The 22,805-nt window shown below is 38.2% G+C and overlaps 1 protein-coding gene across 2 annotated transcripts; it reads left to right on the forward strand.

Moving 5' to 3' along the window:
• Positions 1-312: 312 nt before the first annotated feature.
• CENPW (centromere protein W) lies at positions 313-8,676 on the forward strand (the record flags this gene model as incomplete). Of its 2 annotated transcripts, XM_080667147.1 has the most annotated exons (3): positions 313-627; positions 3,626-3,739; positions 6,280-8,676. In XM_080667147.1, the coding sequence occupies exons 1-3, from the start codon at positions 502-504 to the stop codon at positions 6,304-6,306; spliced, it is 267 nt and encodes an 88-aa protein (XP_080523273.1). In that variant the 5' UTR covers positions 313-501. The 2 variants fall into 2 exon arrangements, with proteins under 2 accessions (XP_080523273.1, XP_080523274.1); XM_080667148.1 differs by lacking the exon at positions 6,280-8,676 and having other exon boundaries at positions 390-627; positions 3,666-3,743.
• Positions 8,677-22,805: the final 14,129 nt, after the last annotated feature.

A 22,805-nucleotide genomic window follows, 5' to 3' on the forward strand; every position in this document is an offset into this window, starting at 1 on the left:
ATGCCTTGCTAGGAAGACATTGGTTCTTTAGGAATCCTGATACAACATCACAAACGTCTTTCAACTCTACTTTTTAAGTCCATTGCCCTTGGGCTCAGTATCGAGTGGGAGCTTGGAGGGTAGGTGTAGCTGCCCTGGCATACCCACATTTTCCAGTTTAACGACATCTCTATGAAACCTAGGAGAAATCATTCCTCAGGATCGTTGTATTACTTTGGGCCATTCCAGGAGGCCTGGGCCCTTTAAGGACAGCACCCTGGCGACCACGGGTGTTTTCAATCAACTTCAGGCGTCCCCGGGGGCGGGGCTAGCGCGGGATGACGTCACTGCCGAGCGCCGGGCGCGCTCCTTCGGCGGCGGATTCAAACGCTCGGGCCGAGGTCTCGGGCTGGAGGAAGCTGCTGATCCGCGGGCTTGTTTTCGCTCTGCCCGCGGACGGTTGCTTCTGTGCGGTGCCCGGAGGACCTCGTAGGCCCAGGCGGCTGGTGCCTGACGGGGAGCATGGCGGTCGCGGCCACCATCTCTCAGAGGAAGCGGATCAAGCGCAAGGCTCCCCGCGGCTTTCTGAGGCGCGTCTTCAAGCGACAGAAACCTCACCTTCATCTAGGGGCCAGTTGCGACTTACTGGTGAGTTCTCTGCCTGTGGGGCTTGGAGTGGGGCAGGGGCAGGTCGGGGAAATAAGCCCCCAGCCTTTATTTCGCGCCCCCAGACAATCTCGTTCTTTCAGGCCTGCGTTTAGGGCGTGTCCCGCAGAGACCACACGGGTTTGCCCCGGTCCGGCCCGAACGTTCATATTCCTGGTTCTTGGAGTCCACTGAAATGTAGATATCGGTGCCTTTTTTCTTTTCTTTTCATTTTGTTGTTTATCTAGAAGGCTGTTAGCCACATCAACGTAAGGAGAAAACTAACGTTAAGTTCCTGCTTATCGCTTTTAAATATCGCTGTTCCGGAGCACAGTATGGAACGGAGTGGAGTGTACTTGCCAAAGGAAGAAAGATACGCCATTTATAAGTAGATTTTAGAATTCGGGCCGGGTCATTTTTTATTTAACTATTGTAAAAGGCATTACTGACGTGCCTTTTTACCTTGTTGACCGAATATATTGCCTTGTTTTCTCTACTTTTGCTTACTTACTATAGAACCCCGATTCAGAAATGTGTTTGTAAGTAGTTTGCTCTCAGCTGTGAATTCGTTTTCCTGGACAGACAAGAACACCTGTTAATTCAGTTTCCAAGCCAACCCACTATCTGACTCGTAATACCTGTAGCATCATGCTTAGCTAGTCAATAGCCACAACCAAGCCGCTGTGAAATAAATTGAGCGTTTTCATGTTGAATGCCTGGAACATACACCCCTCTGGCAGAATGAACACTGTTTCCCTAGGTTTAAACCATGGGAGATGCCTAAGGTTTGTTACAAGAGCTCTTTGAGTAAAGGAGACATTATAAGTGGGTACCTAATTTTCAGGAGATCAAGGTCAAGAATTGTGGCTAACAAGGACATTATAGAATTGTTTTCATTTTTCCTTTATTTGGTCTCTGAAGCCAAAACAAACATTTTAAAAAATATATATTTTATTGATTTTTTTTACAGAGAGGAAGGGAGAGGGATAGAGAGTTAGAAACATCGATGAGAGAGAAACATCGATCAGCTGCCTCCTGCACCTCTCCTACTGGGGATGTGCCCAACCAGGGTACATGCCCTTGACCGGAATCGAACCTGGGACCCTTCGGTCCGCAGGCGGACGCTCTACCTACTGAGCCAAAACGATCAGGGCCAAAACAAACATTTTTGTTTCTGGCTTGAAAAAGTAGCCCATCTAATATCTTCTCCCCTCCTTATTTTGTTCCTGTCTTAGATCCCATAAGAAAAGACAGTATATATTCTGTTTTGTAACCATCTCTCCCCTCCTCCCCCGCAGTGGTGATGATAAAGGTGGCACAAGTGCCTTGGGTTAAAGTGAAATTGATTTACAAGCCATTTTTAGGTAATTTTTTTCTGGAGTTTTGATTGGTCCTGCGGTCCCAAGTGGATGGGGAAGAAATGTGCCTGCTCAAGGATATCTAGGAGACTGTTAAATAGGTTGGCAAAAATTTCTCAAGTAATCAGATTCTCCTTACATTCACACCTGTCTGCCCCAAAGTGACTCATGGACAACAGGTGGGATCCAGGTGGTGCAGGAAAGAAGGTGAGCTGCAATTCTGAGCATTGTCAGTGGAAGGGGAAATGAATTTCTTTAGGCCAATATCTATTCCTAGGTTGGATGCTTTTCTTTGGCTTTTACTTGTTCTCCTTCACTCTCTGTGTATGCCATGCATCACCCTGGTTTCTTTGCTTAGGGTTTTCTGCTTGCCATTGACACTTCATAATCTTACCCAGCAGATGTCCCACATCATCCGTAAACCTTTCTACAATTAAGGCAGTCTGTTCTGACCTATTTTTTTCTGAATTTTGATAGCAGAAAAGGTGTACATCATATAGTTTAGCTATTGGTAATTTGACACTGTTCATAAGAATTTCATATCTCAGTGTTGTCTCCTACTGTGGTATGCAGCTTCTTCAGGGGAAGGAACTATACATATCTCTTTTTTGTGCCTCCCATTATCTTTAACACAAAACTAATCTACTTTTATGTTGTGTTTTGTATATGATATTTCTTCTGCCTGAAGATGTCCTCACTCTACGCAGCAAACTCCAATTCTTTCAAAACCCAGTTCAAATACCACTTCTTCAGCGAAGCCTTTCTGAATCTTCCTAGAAAGGATTAACCCTATTTTACTCTATCATCTGTTTGATTTCTTTATAGGTTTGGTTCTGCCATTGTCCTGGGAAGTTTGGGACTATTTTATTTCTAATGTTTAATGTAACACCTTGAATATTCTGAGTGTACAATTAATATGGGACTGCATGGAAAAGAGACTTATTTTTGACAGTCTACCCTTTTGTAGACTCTTGCTTTATATTTTTATTTTGCAATCTAGATTCACAAGAAGTGGCAAAATAGTAGAGACTGCTGATGTATCTTTTACCCAGCTTTCCACAATGCTAACAACTTACTTAACTACAGTCCTTTGTGGAGTTTTGAATTTTGTTTTAGATAATAAGTAATGACCTTTGTACTTACACTTTTCAACTCAGTAAATCTTCAGTATTTCAATTATTACCTTTTTTTTGAATAGGTCTTTCAAATAACTGGTTAAAAAAATCTTTAGACCTTGGATTATAGATTGAAAGATGACTAGCCTTAAATATGTTGTTTTGATTTTAAATTTTGGGAAAATTTTAAATACATAAGTTTATTTGGAATCAGAAGCAGGAATATTTGTTACTTAATAAAGTTATACATAAATTTTGATCTAAGGATGCTTTACAATAATGTTATTGTCTGTAGCCTTTGGTTAGCCTTACATGGCCTTATTTCATGTATTTCAATAACTAAGTCTCATTTGTATGGAATCTAAGATGCCCCTATATTAAAATAGATTCTGTTACTTTAAATAAAAAATAATTGATTTAATCATAATACTAAATCAGTACATTAAATTTTGTTATCTTTTATTTTTAAAAGTCCTTAATTCAGAACATCAATATTTTAAAAATACTTTTGAATTTTCTCTTTTAAAGGTGCATCTGAACTGTTTACTGTTTATTCGTCGCCTGGCAGAAGAGTCCAGGACAGATGCTTGTAAGAATAAGTGTGGAATCATTAAAGACCAGCATGTACTGGCTGCAGCAAAGGTAAGGCCTGATTTTTTTAAAAAAATATATTTTTACTGATTTTAGAGAGGAAAGAAGAGGGAGAGAGAGATAGAAACATCAATGATGAGAGAGAATCATTGATCGGTTGTCTCCTGCACACCCCACACTGGGGGTCAAGCCTGCAGCCCGGGCATGTGTCCTGACCAGGAATGGAACCATGACCTTCTGGTTCATAAATCCACACTCAACCACTGAGCCACATTGGCCAGGCATGAGTTTTTTTTTCTTGAACAAGAATTGACTTTAAAAATATCACTTGGTTCATCACCTCTGCCTGATTTAGATTTTTTTATTCAGCTTTGTCTACTCAGTTGACACTTAGCTTTTCCTGTTAATGGATTTAATTAAGGAGTCAGATTTTCTTTCTCTGTATGTATATTATGGATCGCTGATGCAAAGATTCATGGCCACTGATTTATTACTGTTTAGGGGAAAATTAATATTTGGCTGTAATCTGTAGGATTTGTAGTGGGCTATAGATAGTTGAGAAGGTTATCACCTTGAAATTTATCAAACCTTCTTGATCATTTTGCTTTTCTAATTGCCTATTTGTTTTTCTAACTGTATTTTGTGTGACTTATGACTCAAATTACTTATAAAAACAGGAGATTGCTTCTTACTGGTAGTTCTATATAATGTGAGAGTATGAGGCCTAGGGCAGAGTTTTTTCCAAATATATTCCTGAGGTCATTTCCACTTGATGTTAATAGATGCCCCACCATGAAAAGCTTCTGGTGTCAAGATACATTTAGATAACTTAACATACTATACCTCCTTGAATAGTCACAATGTTATTATGTATATAGAGTCTGTTACTATAAGAATATGCAAGAAATTGGCAACCATGGTTGACTGGGAACGATGTGGGAGACAGACTTACTTTTGACCCTGTTTGTCTTTGTATACTTTTGTTTTGAAATAATTATAGACTGACTCACAGAAAGTGCATAAGTAGTATAGAGTTCCATATACTTTTTGTTCATCTTTGCACAATGTTAACATCTTTATATAACTACTAGTGGCCCGGTGCACGAAATTTGTGCATGGGGAAGTGGTGGTCCCTCAGCCTGGCCTGCACCCTCTCCAATTTGGGACCCCCTCGGGGGATGTCCGACAGGGATCGGGCCTAAACCGGCAGTCGGACATCCCTCTCGCAATCTGGGACTGCTGGCTCCTAACCGCTCATCTGCCTGCCTGCCTGCCTGATCACCCCTAACCACTTTGCCTGCCGGCCTGCTCACCCCAACTGCCCCTCCCACCAGCCTTCTCGCCCCCAACTGCCCCCCTTGCTGGCCTGATCGCCCCCAACTCCCCCCACCCCCCGCCAGCCTGCTTGCCCCCAACTGCCCCCCTTGCCGGCCTGATCACCCCCAACTCCCCTCCCTTCCTGGCCTGATCGCCCCTAACCGCCTCTGCCTCGGCCCCACCACCATGGCTTTGTCCGGAAGGTCTCCCGGTCTAATTAGCTTATTACCCTTTTATTAGTATAGATATGTAAAGTTCTAAAAGATTATGGGAAATATAGCAGTAAAGAAATTTGTTGAACTCTGTTTAACTTAGCATTTTGTAAATTTGAATACATAATATACTCAGCATTTTGTAAATTCATTTGAGTACATAGTACTTCCTTTTGTAATATCCATACTAACATAAAACAGAGAAGTACTAACTTAGGATATAGACCTATTTGGTGGCATATGTGCAAGCCTAGAAATGTTCATGCCTTGGCGTTTTTTTTTTAGGGGTTTCATATTTTCTTACAATTATAAACATTCTAACAAGATTCTAGAATCAAAGTCAGTTTTTCTGTAGGTAAATCAGGGTTTAAGAGCTTGAAGAATATATGTATTTTAAATTTAGGGTTTGTTTGTTTTTATTAACAAATGATAGGTATGCTTAACCTAAAAGTAGGTAAGTTCTTTAAAAATTTTTTTGATATATTCTATTCTAATGCTTCCCGTCTTTTAAGACTAAAGATCTGTTGTTTCATTTCTGTCATGGACTATTATGTTTTGAAAATTGTCTACCTAACAAGCTTTCAGCTTTCAGCATTAGATGACTAGTCTTGGTCTTTAAATTGCTATAATTCCAGAACAAATGTAAGAAATAAGGTGTTGCAATGGGTTTGTATTGGTTTATAGTTGTTAAATGCCCAATTTATAAATAGGATTTTAGAAGTTTAGAACTTTCTGTAACTCCCAGGATTACTAAATTGTCTACAAATGTTAGGAACCATTAATATGGACACTTTTGGCTTACAATTGAAGAAATTAATATCTAGAAGTGACTATAAAACCAGATTTTGAGAATGTAGGAACATTTTACATTATTTGAGAGAAGTAGAAGTCTCAGACCATTTATAAGGCAAAAGGATTCCCTAATCATCTTCTGTATTGGGTTTTGTAAATTCAGAGTCTTAACATATTATAAACATAGGAATATTTAATTTTTTTGTTGAGGATTATGTTTTATTTGCTATAGGTATAATATGAATCTTCATATTTTTTTCTCCTTCACAGGTAATGCTAAAGAAGAGCAGAGGTTAGAAGTCAAAGAACACATTTTTGAAATTTATATGATGAATTTTTTTATTTTAGTTGATAACAGATCGTGAAAGCACTTTTTACATATTAGTTAATATTGTGCATTAAAATATTGGCTGCTTGGGGGATGTGTGCATTTGTGTATTCTTTTACTAGCATTGAAACATCTCAAACAATAACTATTTTTTAGGAATTATGTTTCATTCACTTTAAATGGACTCAAGTTCATTTTACTTTTGTTTGGTTGGTATTGCAAATGTTTTGCATATTAAAAATGAAATCCTACTCTATGAAGTAGCCTGAAGAGATGTATTTCTTGAAATTAAGCTTATAAGTATTTACCTTTACATACAATTAACTATGGAATTAATTTAACCTTTGAAAAAGTACAATGTGCAATCAAATCTAGGTCCATTTAAATAATTTTAACTTTTTTTAAAAAAAAATTCTTTATTGTTGAAAGTATTATATATGGCTCCTTTTCCACCCATTGACCTCTCCCTGGCCACTCCCATCCCCAGCACATGCCCTCACCCGCTACTGTCTGTGTCCAATGGTCATGCTCCTGTGCATGCATACAAGTCCTTTGGTTTGGTTGATCTCTTACCCTATCCCCTCCAACCTCCCCTGTCTTCCCTCTGAGATTTGGTGGTCTGTTCGATGCTTCTATGTCTCTGGATCTATTTTTGTTCATCCACTTATGTTGTTCATTATATTCCACAAAATGAGTGAGGTCATGTGATATTTATCTTTCTCCGACTGGCTTATTTTGCTTAGCGTAATGCTTTCCAGGTCCATCCATGCTCTTGCAAGTGGTAAGAATTCTTTCTTTTTTACAGCAGCATAGTATTCCATTGTGTAGATGTACCACAGTTTTTTAATCCATTCATCTGCTGATGGGCACTTAGGCTGTTTCCAAATCTTAGCTATGGTAAATTGTGCTGCTATAAACATAGGGGTGCATATATCCTTCTGATTGGTGTTTCTGATTTCTTAGGATATATTCCTAAAAGTGGGATTACTGGGTCAAATGGGAGTTCCATTTTTAACTTTTTAAAAATATATTTCTATTGATTCAGAGAGGAAGGGAGAGAGAGAGAAAGATGGAAACATCAATGATGAGAGAGAATCATTGATCCGCTGCCTCCTGCACACCCCCTACTGGGGATCGAGCCCGTAACCCTGGCATGTGCCCTTGACCGGAATCAAACACGGGACCCTTCAGTCCGCAGGCTGACGCTCTCTCCACTGAGCCAAACCAGCCAGGGCCCATTTTTAATTTTTTGAGGAAACTCCATACTGTTTTCCACAGTGGTTGCAATAGTCTGCATTCCCACCAGCAGTGTACGAGGATTTTTTTTTTTTTCTCCACATCCTCGCCAGCACTTGTCGTTTGTTGATTTGTTGATGATAGCCATTCTGGCAGGTGTGAGGTGGTACTCATTGTCATTTTGATTTGCTCTCTCGGATGATTAGGGACTGACCGTTTTTTCATATGTCTCTTGGCCTTCTGTATGTCTGCTTTCAGAAAGTCTATTTAGGTCCTTTGCCCATTTTTTATTGGATTGTTTATCTTTCTTTTGTTAAGTTGTATGAGTTCCCTATAAATTTTGGAGATTAAACCCTTATTGGATGTAACATTGGTAAATATGTTCTCCCATGCGGTGGGCTCTCTTTCTTGTTAATGGTTTCTTTTGCGGTTGCAGAAGCTTTTTATTTGATGTAGTCCCATTTGTTTATTTTCTCCTTAGTTTCCATTGTCCTAGGAGATGTGTCAGTAAAGATATTGCTACGAGATATGTCTGATATTTTGCTGCCTATGGATTCTTCTAAGATTTTTATGGGTTTCCCATCTTACATTTAAGTCCTTTATTCACTTTGAGTTTATTTTTGTGTATGGTGTAAGTTGGTGGTCTAGTTTCATTTTTTTGCATGTATCTGTCCAATTTTCCCAACACCATTTATTGAAGAGACTGTCTTGACTCCATTGTATGCTCTTGCCTCCTTTGTCAAATGTTAATTGAGCATAATGGCTTGGTTGGTATTGCAAATATTTTGCATATTAAAAATGAAATCTTACTATATGAAGTAACCTGAAGAGATGTATTTCTTGAAATTAAGCTTATAAGTATTTACCTTTACATACAATTAACTATGGAATCAATTTAATCTTTGTAAAAGTACAATGTGCAATCAAATGTAGCTCCATTTAAATAATTTTAACCCTTTAATGCCTTTGTGACCTGCATTACTTACTGAGTTGTACTCTATGGTATTTATATGCCACAGTTTTTGTACAACTATTCACCCACTGAGGGCCATTTGGTTATTTCCAGTTTTTCACTATTACAAATAAAGCTACTATAAACAATCATTTATGAGTTTTTATATAGATACACATTTTAATTTCTCTGGGATAAATGCCCAGGAGTGTGATTATGGGTCAAATGGTAAGTACATGTTTAATTTTTTTAAAAGAAATAGCCAAACTATTTTCCACAGTGGCTGTATCATTTTTTATTCCCATCAGCTGTTTATGAAAGATCCACTTTCTTCACATTCTCATGAATATTTGGTATTATTTTTTATTTTAGCTGTTCTCATTGGAGTGTGTCTCGTTAAGCTTTTATTTATTTATTTAATTTTATTTTTTTTTACATATTTTTTATTAAAGTATTATATGTGTATATATCTTACCATTGCCCCCCCCCAACCCCACTCCCATACATTCCCTCACCCCCCAATGTTTTGCATCCGTTGGTTATTCTTATATGCATGCATACAAGTCCTTCGTTTGATCTCTTATTTCCCCCACCTCTCCCTAACCTTCCCACTGTAATTTGACAGTCTGTTTGATGCTTTACTGCCTCTGTATCTACCTTTTTGTTCATCAATTTATAATGTTTTTCATTATCACCAAATGAGTGAGATCATGTGGTATGTTTCTTTCATTGACTGGCTTATTTCACTTAGCATAATGTTCTCTAATTCCATCCAGGTTCCTACAAATGGTAATAATTCCTTCTTTTTTATGGCAGCATAGTATTCCATTGTGTAGACGTACCATAGTTTTCTGATCCAGTCATCTGCTGACGGGCACCTAGGCTGTTTCCAAATCTTAGCTATTGTAAATTGTGCTGCTATGAACATAGGGGAGCATATATCCTTTCTGATTGGTGTTTCTAGTTTCTTAGGATATATTCCTAGGAGTGGGATCACTGGGTCAAATGGGAGTTTCATTTTCAGTTTTTTGAGGAAACTCCATACTGTTCTCCACAGTGGCTGCACCAGTCTGCATTCCCACCAGCAGTGCACGAGGGTTCCTTTTTCTCCGTATCCTCGCCAACACTTGTCATTTGTTGATATGTTGATGATAGCCATTCTGACAGGTGTGAGATGGTATTGTATTATCGTTTTGATTTGCATCTCTCGGATAATTAGTGACTTTGAGCATGTTTTCATGTGTCTCTTGGCCTTCTGTCTAAATTTGCATTTACTTAATGGCTAATGGTTGTTGCACATATTTTCATATGTTTGTCATCCTCTTCTTTGGTGAAATATTTCTCTTTTTTTTGGTACATTTTCTGTTTGGGTCTTTTGTTTTTTTAATGTTGAATTTTGAGAGTTCTTTAATCTAGGTATGGGCCTCTGTCAGTTAATGGGGTTTGCAAATATTCTATTGTGTAGCTTTTATTTTTAACAGGGTCTTTTGAAGATGAACAGTTTTTAATTTTGATGAAGTCTAATTTATTGGATTTTTTTTTTCATGTATTGGTGTCATGTTTAAGAACTCTTTACCAAACCCTAGGTCCTGAAGATTTTTTTCCCTATATTATTTTTTTTACAGGTTTTATAGTTTGTTTTACACTTAAATATCTGATCTATTTTGAGTTAATTTTTGTATAAGATGTGAGGTTTAGGACAAGGTTCATTTTTATATTTGTAGATACCCAATTGTTTAAGCACCAAGTTTTTTTAAAAAAAATATATTGAGCCAAAACCGGTTTGGCTCAGTGGATGGAGCGTCGGCCTGCGGACTGAAGGGTCCCGGGTTCGATTCCGGTCAAGGGCATGTACCTTGGTTGCGGCCACATCCCCAGTGGGAGGTGTGCAGGAGGCAGCTGATCGATGTTTCTCTCTCATCAATGTTTCTAGCTTTCTATCCCTCTCCTTTCCTCTCTGTAAAATATCAATAAAATATATTTTAAAAAAATATATTGATTTTTTTACAGAGAGGAAGGGAGAGGGATAGAGAGTCAGAAACATCGATGAGAGAGAAACATCCATTAGTTGCCTCCTGCACACCTCCTGTTGGGGATGTGCTCGCAACCAAGGTGCATGCCCTTGACTGGAATTGAACCTGGGACCTTTCAGTCCGCAGGCCAATGCTCTATCCACTGAGCCAAACCAGTTAGGGCAAAGCACCAAGTTTTGAAAGGACTGTCTTTTCTTCATTGAATTTGTTTTTCACTTTTGTCACAAATTCATTGGTCATATTTATATGGGCTATTCTTGGGTTCTATATTCCACTGTTTTGTTTTGTTTTTCAGTCCTCCACCAATAACATATGGACTTTATTAATGTGGCCATATAATCAGTCTTGAAATTAGTAGAATGATTCCTCTTACTTGATTCTATCTCAAAATTGTTTTGACTTTTCTAGTTTCTTTGCCTTTCCATAGAAATTTTAGAATAATTTTGTTTGTATCTACTAAAGAATCTTGCTGGAATTTTCACTGGTTGCATTAAATCTGCATATCAAGTTGGGGAGAATTGGCATCTTAACTGTATTGAAATTTCTAGTCCATATATGTGGAATAGCTTTATATCTTTGTAGTTTTTACTTTTTTTTATTTCCTTTCTGTTTAGAGATCTTCCTTTTGTCATTGTTTTAGTGTAGGTCTGCTGGTGACATATTTTCTTAGTGGTCTTCATTTGAGAATGTCTTGATTTCTCCTTAATTCTTGAAGCATATTTTTGCTTGATATAAAATTTGGGGTTGAGAGGTTTTTTCCTTTTTTTTTTTTTAACACTTGAAAACTTTTTAACCCTATCTTCTTTTTTCTTTCCTTCTGGGTCTCTGATGACACAGATGTAAGATACTATTTTATAGTTCTACAAATTTTTGCTTGTTTTATTTTTAGTCTATTGTTCTTTGTTGTTTAGATTGGCTGATTTCTGTGTTTCATCTTATAGTTAACAGATTATTTCCTCTTGTCTTCCCCCTTCTGCTGTGACCAATTGAGTGGTTTTATTTAATTTTCAGTTACTGTATTTTTCAGTTTTCAGAGTTCCTTTGAATGTCTTTTTTATATCTTCTATATCTTTGTTGAGACTTTCAATCTATTTATTTATTTAATTTCAAATGTGTTTGTAATGACTCCATGCATTTTTATGATGGCTGTTTTGAAATCCTTGTCTCATGATTCTAACATTGTGCCATCTGGGTATTGGCATTCATTTATTACCATTCAGTTTGAGATCTTGAGTATTTATTATGAGTGATTTTTTTTTTTATAGCACTTTAAAAATGTTATTCCACATCTTCAGGCTTCCAGCATTTTTTTGAGAAGTTCGTACGTCTTAAAGCAATATGTCAAGCCCCCCCCGCCCCTCCCCACACACAAACACATATACACACTATTAGTTAAGGCTTTCCCCTGTTAGTAAAACCTTTTTGGTTTTCAGCAATCTTATTATGTTTAATTCCCTTAGGCTTTGTTTTGTTCATTTGTTTTCTTTTTTAAAAAAATCTTTTTTATTGGAAGTATTGCATATGTCCTCCTTTTTTTCCCATTGACCCCTTCTAGCCCACCCCCACCCCAGGTCTTCACCACCCTATTGTCTGTGTTCATGGGTTAGGCATATATGCATACAAGTTTGTTGGCTGATCTCTTCCCACCCAACCACCCACTCCTGCCTTTCCTCTGTTTTCCTTTTTATTCTGCTTGAGGTTCCCGAACTTTTTTGAAATGGTGAGATGGTGTCTTTCACCAGTTTTTGTGTGACCTGATTATACATTTTTAGAAATTTGCATGAATTGGAATAAAACTACAACTAGGGTATCACAGAGTAAAGAAAAATAATGTTACCTGTGTGTAAAAATATATGTGTTTATAATAAAAATAGGCTATTCTAAAGCTACTGTTTAGAGATTTCAGTAACTAGTAAAGTAAGAAAAATGTCTATTTTTGTTTTCCTTAGTTCTGATCCACAAAGCAGTAAATAAAAATGAGCATTTTTATGTTTTTGGCTGTATGAGCCCCCCCCCCCCCATATTTTGTGGGTGATGAAATTTCTTAATTGTGAAGTCCAGATTTCTGATTAAGCAATTTGTTCTTAGTGGGCTTTTAAATCAAATTTTATCTCTGAGCTTTGAGAGGGCTGCCAAGATTTGAATGAGGAGGAAAAAACATTTTGATCCCTACTGACATTAAATTTTAAGACTTTGTAGTTGTAAAACATAAATACTAAAAATAATTCAAGTTTGAAAATAAAGTTGCAATTGTGTTATTTTTTTATATTTACTGTGCATGGAAAAATGCAATCTAATATAGGTATGGTATACAGTTACATTTGAGTTGTATTATAAGTTCACTTTAGAGCCTTAAAAATTGGTTTTGTAAAATTTTACTCTAGTTTTTTTTTATGTTACCTTAATTTTTATATTATAAAGCCCATAAAATCAAAATAATACATATATTTCATTAGTTTCCTTGCATAAACAGTTTAGTTAATGACATAATGACAGTGTGTAAGACTACAATATTTTTAATTATTTTAGAAAATTTATTGATGTTTTGTACTTGAAGTTGAAAGTTAAACATTGAAGTTTCTATTTTTTAAATTGTCATTAGTATTTAAATATACTGTACTTATAAATGTAAGGTACTTAGCTGCAAATCCCAATTTAGAGTGCTTAGGGAATGGGATGGGGCAGCAACCCAATCAGTACCTTGATTACATTGCTCTAAACCAGTAATTTTGTGCGTAGTGCACCCTGTGTTGTGAAAATAATTATTCTTAGATTTGTATTGTAGTTGAACTGTTAAGGTTGCCCAGAGGGAAAGAACATACCTAAATCTAATGAAACAAACTCATTTATTTTCAGTGATATGTGTACATTTTTGGTCAATTTAGATTTTAACTGGGTTAAGTATTAATCATACCTGCATAGGTGTTTTAGATCCAATAGTACCTTTATGAGTGTTATCTTGTGAATAGTTTCTGATTTTGTAAATGTATACCATACACTCAAATAATCATGTTGGGCTTGTTTATTTATTTAGCACTTTCTATGTGCTGATCATTCATGTAGAGTGAAAGAGAGACAATGTCCCTGCTTTCAAGTTTACCATCTAACTAGTATTTACTACAGAATTTGCGTAAATATGTGTGGTTGATATCTGGGCTCTCTACTCTCTTACAGTAGTCTGTGTGACTGTATTTTTTATGCTAGTATCATGCTGTTTTGATTACTATAGATTTGTAGTATAGCTTGAAATCAGAAAGTTTGGTGCTTCCAGCTTTATTATTTGTTAGGATTGCTTTGGCTATTTGGGATCTTTTGTGGTTCCCTGCAGATTTTAGCATAGTTTCTTCTATTTCTGTGAAAAATGCCATTGGGATTTTGATCGGGACTGCATTGAATCTGTAGATCACTTTGTTTGGTATGGACATTTTGACAATATTAATATTTTTTCCATCTAAGAGCACAGGATGTCTTTTCACTTATTTGTATCTTCAGTCTTTTTTATCAATATCTTACCATTTTCAGTGTTCAGATCTTTTCCCTCCTTGGTTAAATTTATTCCTAAGTATTTTGCTGTTTTTGGCACTTTGTCTCTGTGAGCACAATCAAGATTCTGTCATTAAAAGAAGGAGAAGCATATATTAGGTGGCGTTTCTGGCAGAAAATCTGTTTTATAGAACCCATTAATTCTACCAAAAAATGTATTAAATCATAAAATTATAAACCTTAACCTATTGGGCTGGAATTCTTTCTGTTGTTTGAATACTGAATCAGGACATTTGTTACTATTTTTGATCTGAGTACTTTCTCAGACTGTGTGGCCAGAGAAACCCAGAATACACCAGCGAGAAATGGTAGAAAATACATGTAGTCTGAGGACCAACTTATAAATATGAAAAATTATACGTAAATATGTGATTTCAAGCATCTTTAAATTTTAATTTATATTCCATGTTTATGTATTTTGTTTTTGTTTTTAAGAGAGAGAAGGGAGCAAGTGACATCAATGTGAGAGAGAAATATCTATTGGTTGCCTCTTGTACACGTTCTGACTGGGAATCGAACCCACAACCTTTTGGTGTACCGGGATGACGTTCCAACCAACTGAGCCACTCATTCAGGGCCCAGTTATATTTTCAAATATGTATTATTTTGTTATATTGCTTGTAATCTCAGATGAAGGTAAGCTTTCAAATTAAATGGATCAATATGCTTATAACAATTCTATAATAGAAAATAAACATAGCCAGATAGATTATCAGATATACGTAATTACACTTTGTTCCCCCAAATAATATGTGATGTAGGGGCAAAATTGTACAGCTAAAAGATATTTGCCAGTGAGATCATCAAATTGGCAAAATATTCCTGAAGGTTTTAAGAATGAGGTTCTGAAGGTATGCGGTTATTTGAAATATATTTTGGACAAGCCTCTAGTGATGTAGAAGTTAAAAGGTCTAGCCAAAAGATTGAATCACTGACGAAGTGCAGAAAGAACCAGCAATAAACTTGCTAAGTGTCCTTTCTGGAAATGCAATCATTTCATTGTTACTCACATAAGTCTTCTAAAGTGCTTTGGGATACTACCAGTAATATAGATGCTGTGCCCATGAGTAATAAAATAAAATATTACTCTTAGTCACTTGGAATTTTAAGTGTTGCTTTATTTCTAGATACAGTGGAGTCATTTTTCTTGGTTTCTAAGGAAATCCTCAAAATAATTGTATTTTTTATATTAATACAGTTGAATAATAATATTTCACATATGAAAAATGTAAAAGGTATAAATTATATCAACATAATTTTTGAATTCTGAAATTTTGTTAATATAGTCCTCAAAGACTTTTTATATGTAAGGAAAATAATTTTATAACAGAATTAGCTTTATTTTAAAACTTTCAACAACCAAAAGAAATTAGATGGGCCACTAAAGTTCTTAGTCTGTGGACAAGATAATATTTCAGTACCTCCTGTTTTTAGGGCACTAGCTATGCTGGCACTGTGCTAAAGAGTGAGGGACATAAAAATCATTAAAACATATTACTTGCCCTTAAGAAGCTTGTAGTTTGAGCAGATAACAGAAAATAATTCATGAGAGTACAGCTGGCATGACTGCCTATTTTGGTTATTGCTGCATAGCAAATCATCCTAAAACTTAATGGCTTAAGACAAAAGTACTTTTATTATTTCTCATGATTCTGTGGATTGGCTGGGCAGGGCTCATCTGGGTAGTTTTGTTGGTTTTACTTGAAGTCTCTCATACCACTGCAGCCAGATGAATAGTTGGGCTGGGATGTCCAAGCTGACTTCTTCATGCACATGTGTGAGGGTTTTGGTTTCCTCCAAATGAATTCTCTCTTCCCATTATGTCTCATCCTCTAGAACAGGGGTGGGCAAACTTTTTGACTCGAGGGCCACAATGGGTTCTTAAACTGGACCGGAGGGCCGGAACAAAAGCATGGATGGAGTGTTTGTGTGAACTAATATAAATTCAAAGTAAAGGAGCGGAGGGGAGAGCAAGAGAACCCTCTGCTCTTTCGGCTCCGCGGGCCGGATAGAACAGCCGAATGGGCCGGATCCGGCCTGCGGGCCATAGTTTGCCCACGGCTGCTCTAGAACATCTTAATGTGGCCTTTTTTTCTCCAATGGGTTAGCCTTATATCATGGATTAGGGCTCCAAGAATCAGGAAGTGGAATTTTTAGTACCCAAGTCCTGGGATCAGAAGCAATACCCATTTTCACCCCATTTTATTGATCAAGATAGTCACAAGACCAGCCTGTGCTGGTGGGATGGAGTTGGGGAATAAGTTCTAGCTCTTGATGTAACAGAACATAGCTAGTGGAGGCATTTTTGGAGGTCATATTTGGAGATTAGTTACCGCACTGCCTGGAGTAGTGGTCCAGATTTTAATTGCTGTGGGAGTTCAAAGAAAGATGATTCTCTGAGTTTGGGTGACTAAGGAAGTTTCCAGAGATTAGCTAAGGCTTTACTCCTGAGTTAATAAGGCTGAGCATAGAGGAGATGGTAGGGAAGGGGTGTGTGGTGGGTATTCTAGGATCTGCTATAGGTAGAACAGCATGCAAAAGTACACAGGTGGAAAAACAAAGTCATTAGGTTAATAAGAGTTCTAATAAATTTTAAAACTTGACCCTAAAGGCATTACTTGTTTCAATTACAATAGAAAAAACTGGTGAAATGCATAGGAAATAAATGCTTATGAAATGCTGTTAGTTCTAAATAGGGAACTATCACAGCAAAGCCAGTGACTCTAGAATGGAACCATTATGAGCTTAGAAATAAGATGGTGAAATTTTATTTGGAAGAATCCTCATTCATTTCTACAGCAGACATTGAGTATCATCTATGAGTTAAACATGCTCAAAATGACTTGAACTGTAACCCTGAAATACAAGGAGTCAGCATTGAGATCTGATGGCAGAGAGTTCAACACTGAGCACACACTCCCTAAAGAGGAAATAAACGCAATGTATTCAAGGAACAGGAATAAAGTTGGCTTTGCTGTAGCATGCTGAAGAAGAGAGAGGTAAGGCCAGATAAGGGTGGCCTCTGAATCCATAATAAGGACGTTGGAGTTTTTTCTGAGTGTGAAGGGAGGTTTGAAGCATGTTCTAAGCTGGGAAGAAATGTGGCTAAGATTTACTTTTTATAGGGATCACTAGAGGCCTGTTGCATGATATTCGTGTAAGAATAGGCCTTCTTTCCCCTGGCTTCACTCCCAGCCACCCGGGAGCCAGCAAGTCCCCGCTCCCCGGACCGTCAGGGAGCCGGCAAGTCCGGGGGAGCTAGCAAGTCCTCGCTTCTGTCTGGAGCACAGCTCCAGTAGTTCCCTCTGCCGCGCCCCCCTTCCCCTCATAGCAGGCATCACACCCCTCCCGGCTGCTCCGCACCTGCATATGCAAATTAACCTCCATCTTTGTTGGGTTAATTTGCATACTCACTGGCTGTGGGCGTAGTGGAGTGATGGTTAATTTGCATGTTTCTCTTTTATTAGGTAAGATTTCTGATTCTGGATAGAAGGGAAAACTACAGAATAGCACTGATAGGAAGGTGCCAAGAAGCTATTACAGTAATCCGCAGTGGTAATGGCAAACTGGATTAGGTGGGAGTGGAATTACGGAGAAGTTGGATGCTATCTGCCCCTCGCTCTGTCTTTGCTCTCCACATATTACCCCTTTCTTAATTCAGTGTAATAGTTGGTGAGTTGTTCTTGGTCCTCACAGCTCTTTACTTCTTTTGCCTCTAGCCCTCTTTTTTTTTCCTGCTTTGCTTTCTTTATTGTTTCTTGCCCATTTTTTTCTGTTTTTTTCCCCATCTCATTCCTTTCTGATTTTCCCCCTCTTCTCTGCCCCTCTTCATTACTTGAGCTATATGTAGGCCTTATAAAGATCATCTTATTCTCATTCAGTGATAGACTAAACCTTGACTTCTTTGAAGAGGCATATGAAGGGGCCAGTCTTTTCTAGTGTATCCAGCCTGGGAAATTTTATAATATTTCCCAGGCTGACCTGGTCTTTCTTTCTTACAGAGGGGACTATGGAACTGGCTCTCTTTGTAGCTTTGGCTAACACTGGAAAAGTTTCAAATTGTAGTGGCTCATTAAAGGAAGCTATCAATAAATAAAATATACATGTCCTGAAGCTGGAACTGGCTGATCTTCTAACCCAGTTTTGATTTGGCTGTACTTCAGAGTCTTGCTGGGAATGAGTGAGTGAGTGAATCAATGAATGAATGAAAATAAAATTTCCTGGTCCACACAAGCTGATAGCCATCTATCCCTGTATAAATAGCTGAAAAAGTTACACCTTAGTGGCTTTCACATCCTAGATAAATGCTTAGGACCTAGGTGGACAGATGTGCCAGGCAGCCCACATTACTCCTGGGACAAATGGGCAACGTATTCCTGACTTGGGATTCCAACTATCTCTAGTTTTGTATATTGTTACATTAGTAACAGTCGGTCTCTCCTCATTCCCATCATTAATGTTTAAAAGTAGTAACTCAGGAACCAGCCACATCTCCCACTCACAGTAGTAAGTTGACAGGGCAGGGGCTAAGGACAGCTAAGAGAGCAAAACCAGAGTAGATAGTGCAGCTGACGTCCAAGAACTGGGCATTTCTTGGGAATTCACACTCAGAATTTCTGGGGCTAATTCTGTCATACAAATTATACTTCCAGTTGTATGGTTAAAATACTTTATTCCCTAAAGGCAAACTGAAGCACTTAATACTTTTCCCTGGTCATAGGGATTGGCAGCAGGAAAGTTCCACATGGTGAGCAAAGTGCCCCTGATACAAGGAGAGACGAGCAGAGGTGCCTTCTTGGGACAACCTGGTGCACCTGTGTGTACGGGGTGGGGCAGTGATTGATGCTTTGGTTCTCATTTTGACAATGACACCATAGGATTTATTTACTCTGTGTGCACGGTTCAGCCTGTGTGCACATATTTGTAGGTAAGAGTGATGTTCTATTTTTGTGAAGGAACACCAGCAATACAGCAAGTAAATGAATTATTTTATTTTTAGATTCTAGGATTTGAGGACAAAGTTAGGATAATACAATGCAGGATCTTTACCCTAGTGACGTGCAGAAAGGGGTATGTGAATTGGGGAGAGCAGGAGAACCCTTCAACCCAGACCTCTATTCACAAAGAGTATCACATTTAAATTGCTAATTTTCAACTAAAGTCATGTAGATGATTACAGAGAAATGCAATTTTAGAAAAAAGATGTGTCCTTTTATGAAAACATTCATCCCCAATTAACTATTCACTACTCTAAATGTTCATCAGATTATTTATTCCCCAGCCCCTATTACAAAGAAAAAAAGCCAGAGGTAGTTGCTACAGAATGGAGGTTTGAGTTGCTACGATTAAAAAACTTCATTTTAAACCTTGGTAAGTGTAGCACGCAAGTAGTATCACTGTCTACTTAAATTCAGTGGTGATGGGGCAGGAAGGACCTAGAACAGCTTCTGCAGCATTGCTAGAATCAGTTGCAGAAGGTGATAGTTAAGAACCATGCCAATTTTTTAGCCAGTGTGAGTCTGTTGTACCACAACAGTGGGACAGCTAGGAAGTTTTCTAAAAAACACACTTTTAAGAAAGGTACTTTAATCCATCTTTTAACTTGCTTTGCATTAGTAAACCACATGCTAATACACCGCTCACTTTAAGAGTACTTATCCAAACATCACAAAGTCAGTTCCAAAGTCTAGACAATTTCCAGTCCCTCTGTCAGAAAGCAAATAACAACAAAAGACTTATTCCAAACATAAGTCAACCAGAACCTTGGAGAACCTTCACCATAACTTGCTTTGCACAACTTCAAGAAATTTTGTGAATAACCCACAGTGGGGAGGAGCACATAACCCCCTAAAACAGAACATATTGCCCTAGTTACACATGCTGACAAGGTAAACATCTGCTTAAGAATTCTTTCAGAGGGGGAAGTGGTATGAAGTAACCAGGGGATGCTGTCCCCACTTTGAAACCCCAAATTAAGTACAGCCTTGCCTGTATCCAGGACCCTCAGGGTCTGAGCACTACGCATGATCTCATCTTTGGTTTTAAGAAAATGGAAGCTTAACTTTTCCACCAAAATACTTGTAATTGTTAACCTGATGGAATGAAGGTAGGAGTGGGTATGCGTGGATGATAGGTGATGTTAATTTATGATTCTTTTGTACTTCTTGCTATGTATACACTTACCAGCTGACTCTTAGTGACTCCACATATAGGCACAGTTATGTGTATATTCATTTAGTTCTTTTCTGCCGAAGAGCACAAGATAATTGATCATTTGTGGTGTTTTTTCCAGCATGGATGCAATTCCCAGGTAATTATTATAGTGCCATGAAACCATGTTACACCAACTTCAGAAGTCTTGCACTTAGCCATAACCCCACACACAAGGGTCATTAAAGTTAAAATGTCCCTTGAGTTTCTTTTTAACATTAAGTTAATTGCAACCACTACAGATGGAGACAAAATAAAAATAATGTACTGGCCTTAAATACTCTCTTCCTGAATAAAATAATGATGGTGAGATATTTTATCATAGTGCTTCAGGATCCATTCTTGTGATATATGACCTGGTTCACATTGGGTGCATAAAACAGGGAATAGTAATTAATCTTATGTTCAAGGTATGAACTTAAAGTCCTGAAGAAGGGGATCAGAGCTGTGTTTACATAACAGGTTGCAGAATGTCAGACATATTTATGTGGCAATTTGAAAATATTCCTGATTCTCATAACAATATTCCTTGGAGGAAAAGGAAATTCATCTCATATTCTCTTTTAAAAATTAAATTTTTATTGATTTCAGAGAGGAAGGGAGAGGGAGAGAGAGAAACATCAATGAGAGAGAATTATTGATTGGCTGCCTCCTGCACGCCCCCTTCAGGGCATTGAATCCACAATCCTAGCATGTGCCCTGACTGGGTATCAAACTGTGACCTCCTGGTTCATAGGTGGATGCTCAACCACTGAGCCATGAGGGCTGGTCTCATCTCATATTCTTTATGGAAGAAGATTATGTATAAATAAGTCTGAGGAAGAAGCAGGAGATGTTAGCTACTAGTGTTTTAAATAGAAATACATTGTGTATAGAAACTTTAAGAATTTGACCCTATATCAAATGTAGAAGAAAAAACACTATATATATATATGTAATATGCAAATTTGTCCAGGATGCCTTTATAGTCACGACTGGCTCCAAGCCTTAACAGTAACGACTGGTGCGGCTTGGAGCATGCCCCCACCCCAGCGGGCACACACGGGGGCCTCTGCGTGTTAGCTGCAGAGGAAACACTTTTCTGACTGCTCATTGGCTAAGCTCCCTGTATGCCGCCACTCGCAGTCTTCTTGGTAACTTGGGTAATAAGAATCCAAGAAGGTGATCTAGGGTTTTTCCACCTCACTCCTGGAGGAAAAATCGAAGGTCCGCTGCTGGAGGGGCTAAGAAATGTCATATCCTGCCCTAGCCGGTTTGGCTTAGTGGATAGAGCCTCGGCCTGCTGACTGCAGAGTCCGGGTTCGATTCTGATCGAGGGCATGTACCTAGGTTGCAGGCTCCTCCCTGGCTGTGCCAAGGTCAGGGCTCATGCAGGAGGCAACCAATCGAAGTGTCCCTCTCACATTGATGTTTCTCTCTGTCTTTCCCTCTCTCTTCCACACTCTTTAAAAATCAATAGAAACATATCCTCAGATGAGGATTAAAAAAAAAAAAAGTGTCATATCCTGTGAAAGACACATCTTGAAAATGCCTAAAGAAAGTTGTCATTTTTTTTTTTTTTTTTTTTGTGGTGAAGGGACTGGAGTCCATGTTGATGAAAACACCTTGGCAGCAGCAGCAGGGTGTTGGGGGTGGCACCTTCCCCTGATCAGCCTGGTCACGTCCCACAGAGGGAGGCCAGAGGACATCAGTAGGACATCCCCTGAGGGCTCCCGACTGAGAGGGGGCAGGCTGGGCTGAGGGAACCCCCTGCCCCACACCAGTGCATGAATTTCATGCACCAGACATAGGCAAAGCACCAGCCTTGCACCAAGTCTTCTCTGGGTGGAACAGTGATTATACAGGTAAGAAACACTGTCTCTAAGAAATTCCCAATGCATGAAATCCACAGTCCAGGTTCCCTTAATCCTAGGCAACATTTTTTGGGTTACTGTTGAAAAATTTTTTAATTAAATCTTAAATTGTGAGGTAGAAACTTTGCCTTTTTCTCCTTATAAGGTGTTCTTCCCTGGAAAATGGGAAAGTTCATTGGAAGTACTTTGGAGGAGATTTTGCTACTACTGGAGCCTGAGGCCTACATTACATGTGCCTTGGGAATAAAGGAAAGATACTGGTCTCCAGTGCTGTCAGGCTGGCCTTTTAGGTGAAGTTAATGTGCTTGATTTTTATTATGCTGCTCTGCTTACCCTGAAACCTACACTGGTATATTCCAACCAATGTGGTCTGAATTTCATCCAACATTTTAATATTTATCAGTGCTAAACTCAGTATTGCTTGATAAGTCAAATTTGTTGCAAATCATTACCAGTTGTACAAATACATTATTTACTCATAACTGGTAAAAACACGCTGTCATTAAATGAGTCGACATACTCATGTAATTACCTGGCTGGGAGTCTGGGTAAGTGTGATTATTCTGGAGGAAGAAAAATAAGAAAAAAATAAGGTATAATTTCATGGAAACTATAATCTTTGACAGTTATAAAGGTAGGCA

Source organism: Plecotus auritus, assembly GCF_963455305.1.
Source record: "Plecotus auritus genome assembly, chromosome: 4".
NCBI lineage: Eukaryota > Metazoa > Chordata > Mammalia > Chiroptera > Vespertilionidae > Plecotus > Plecotus auritus.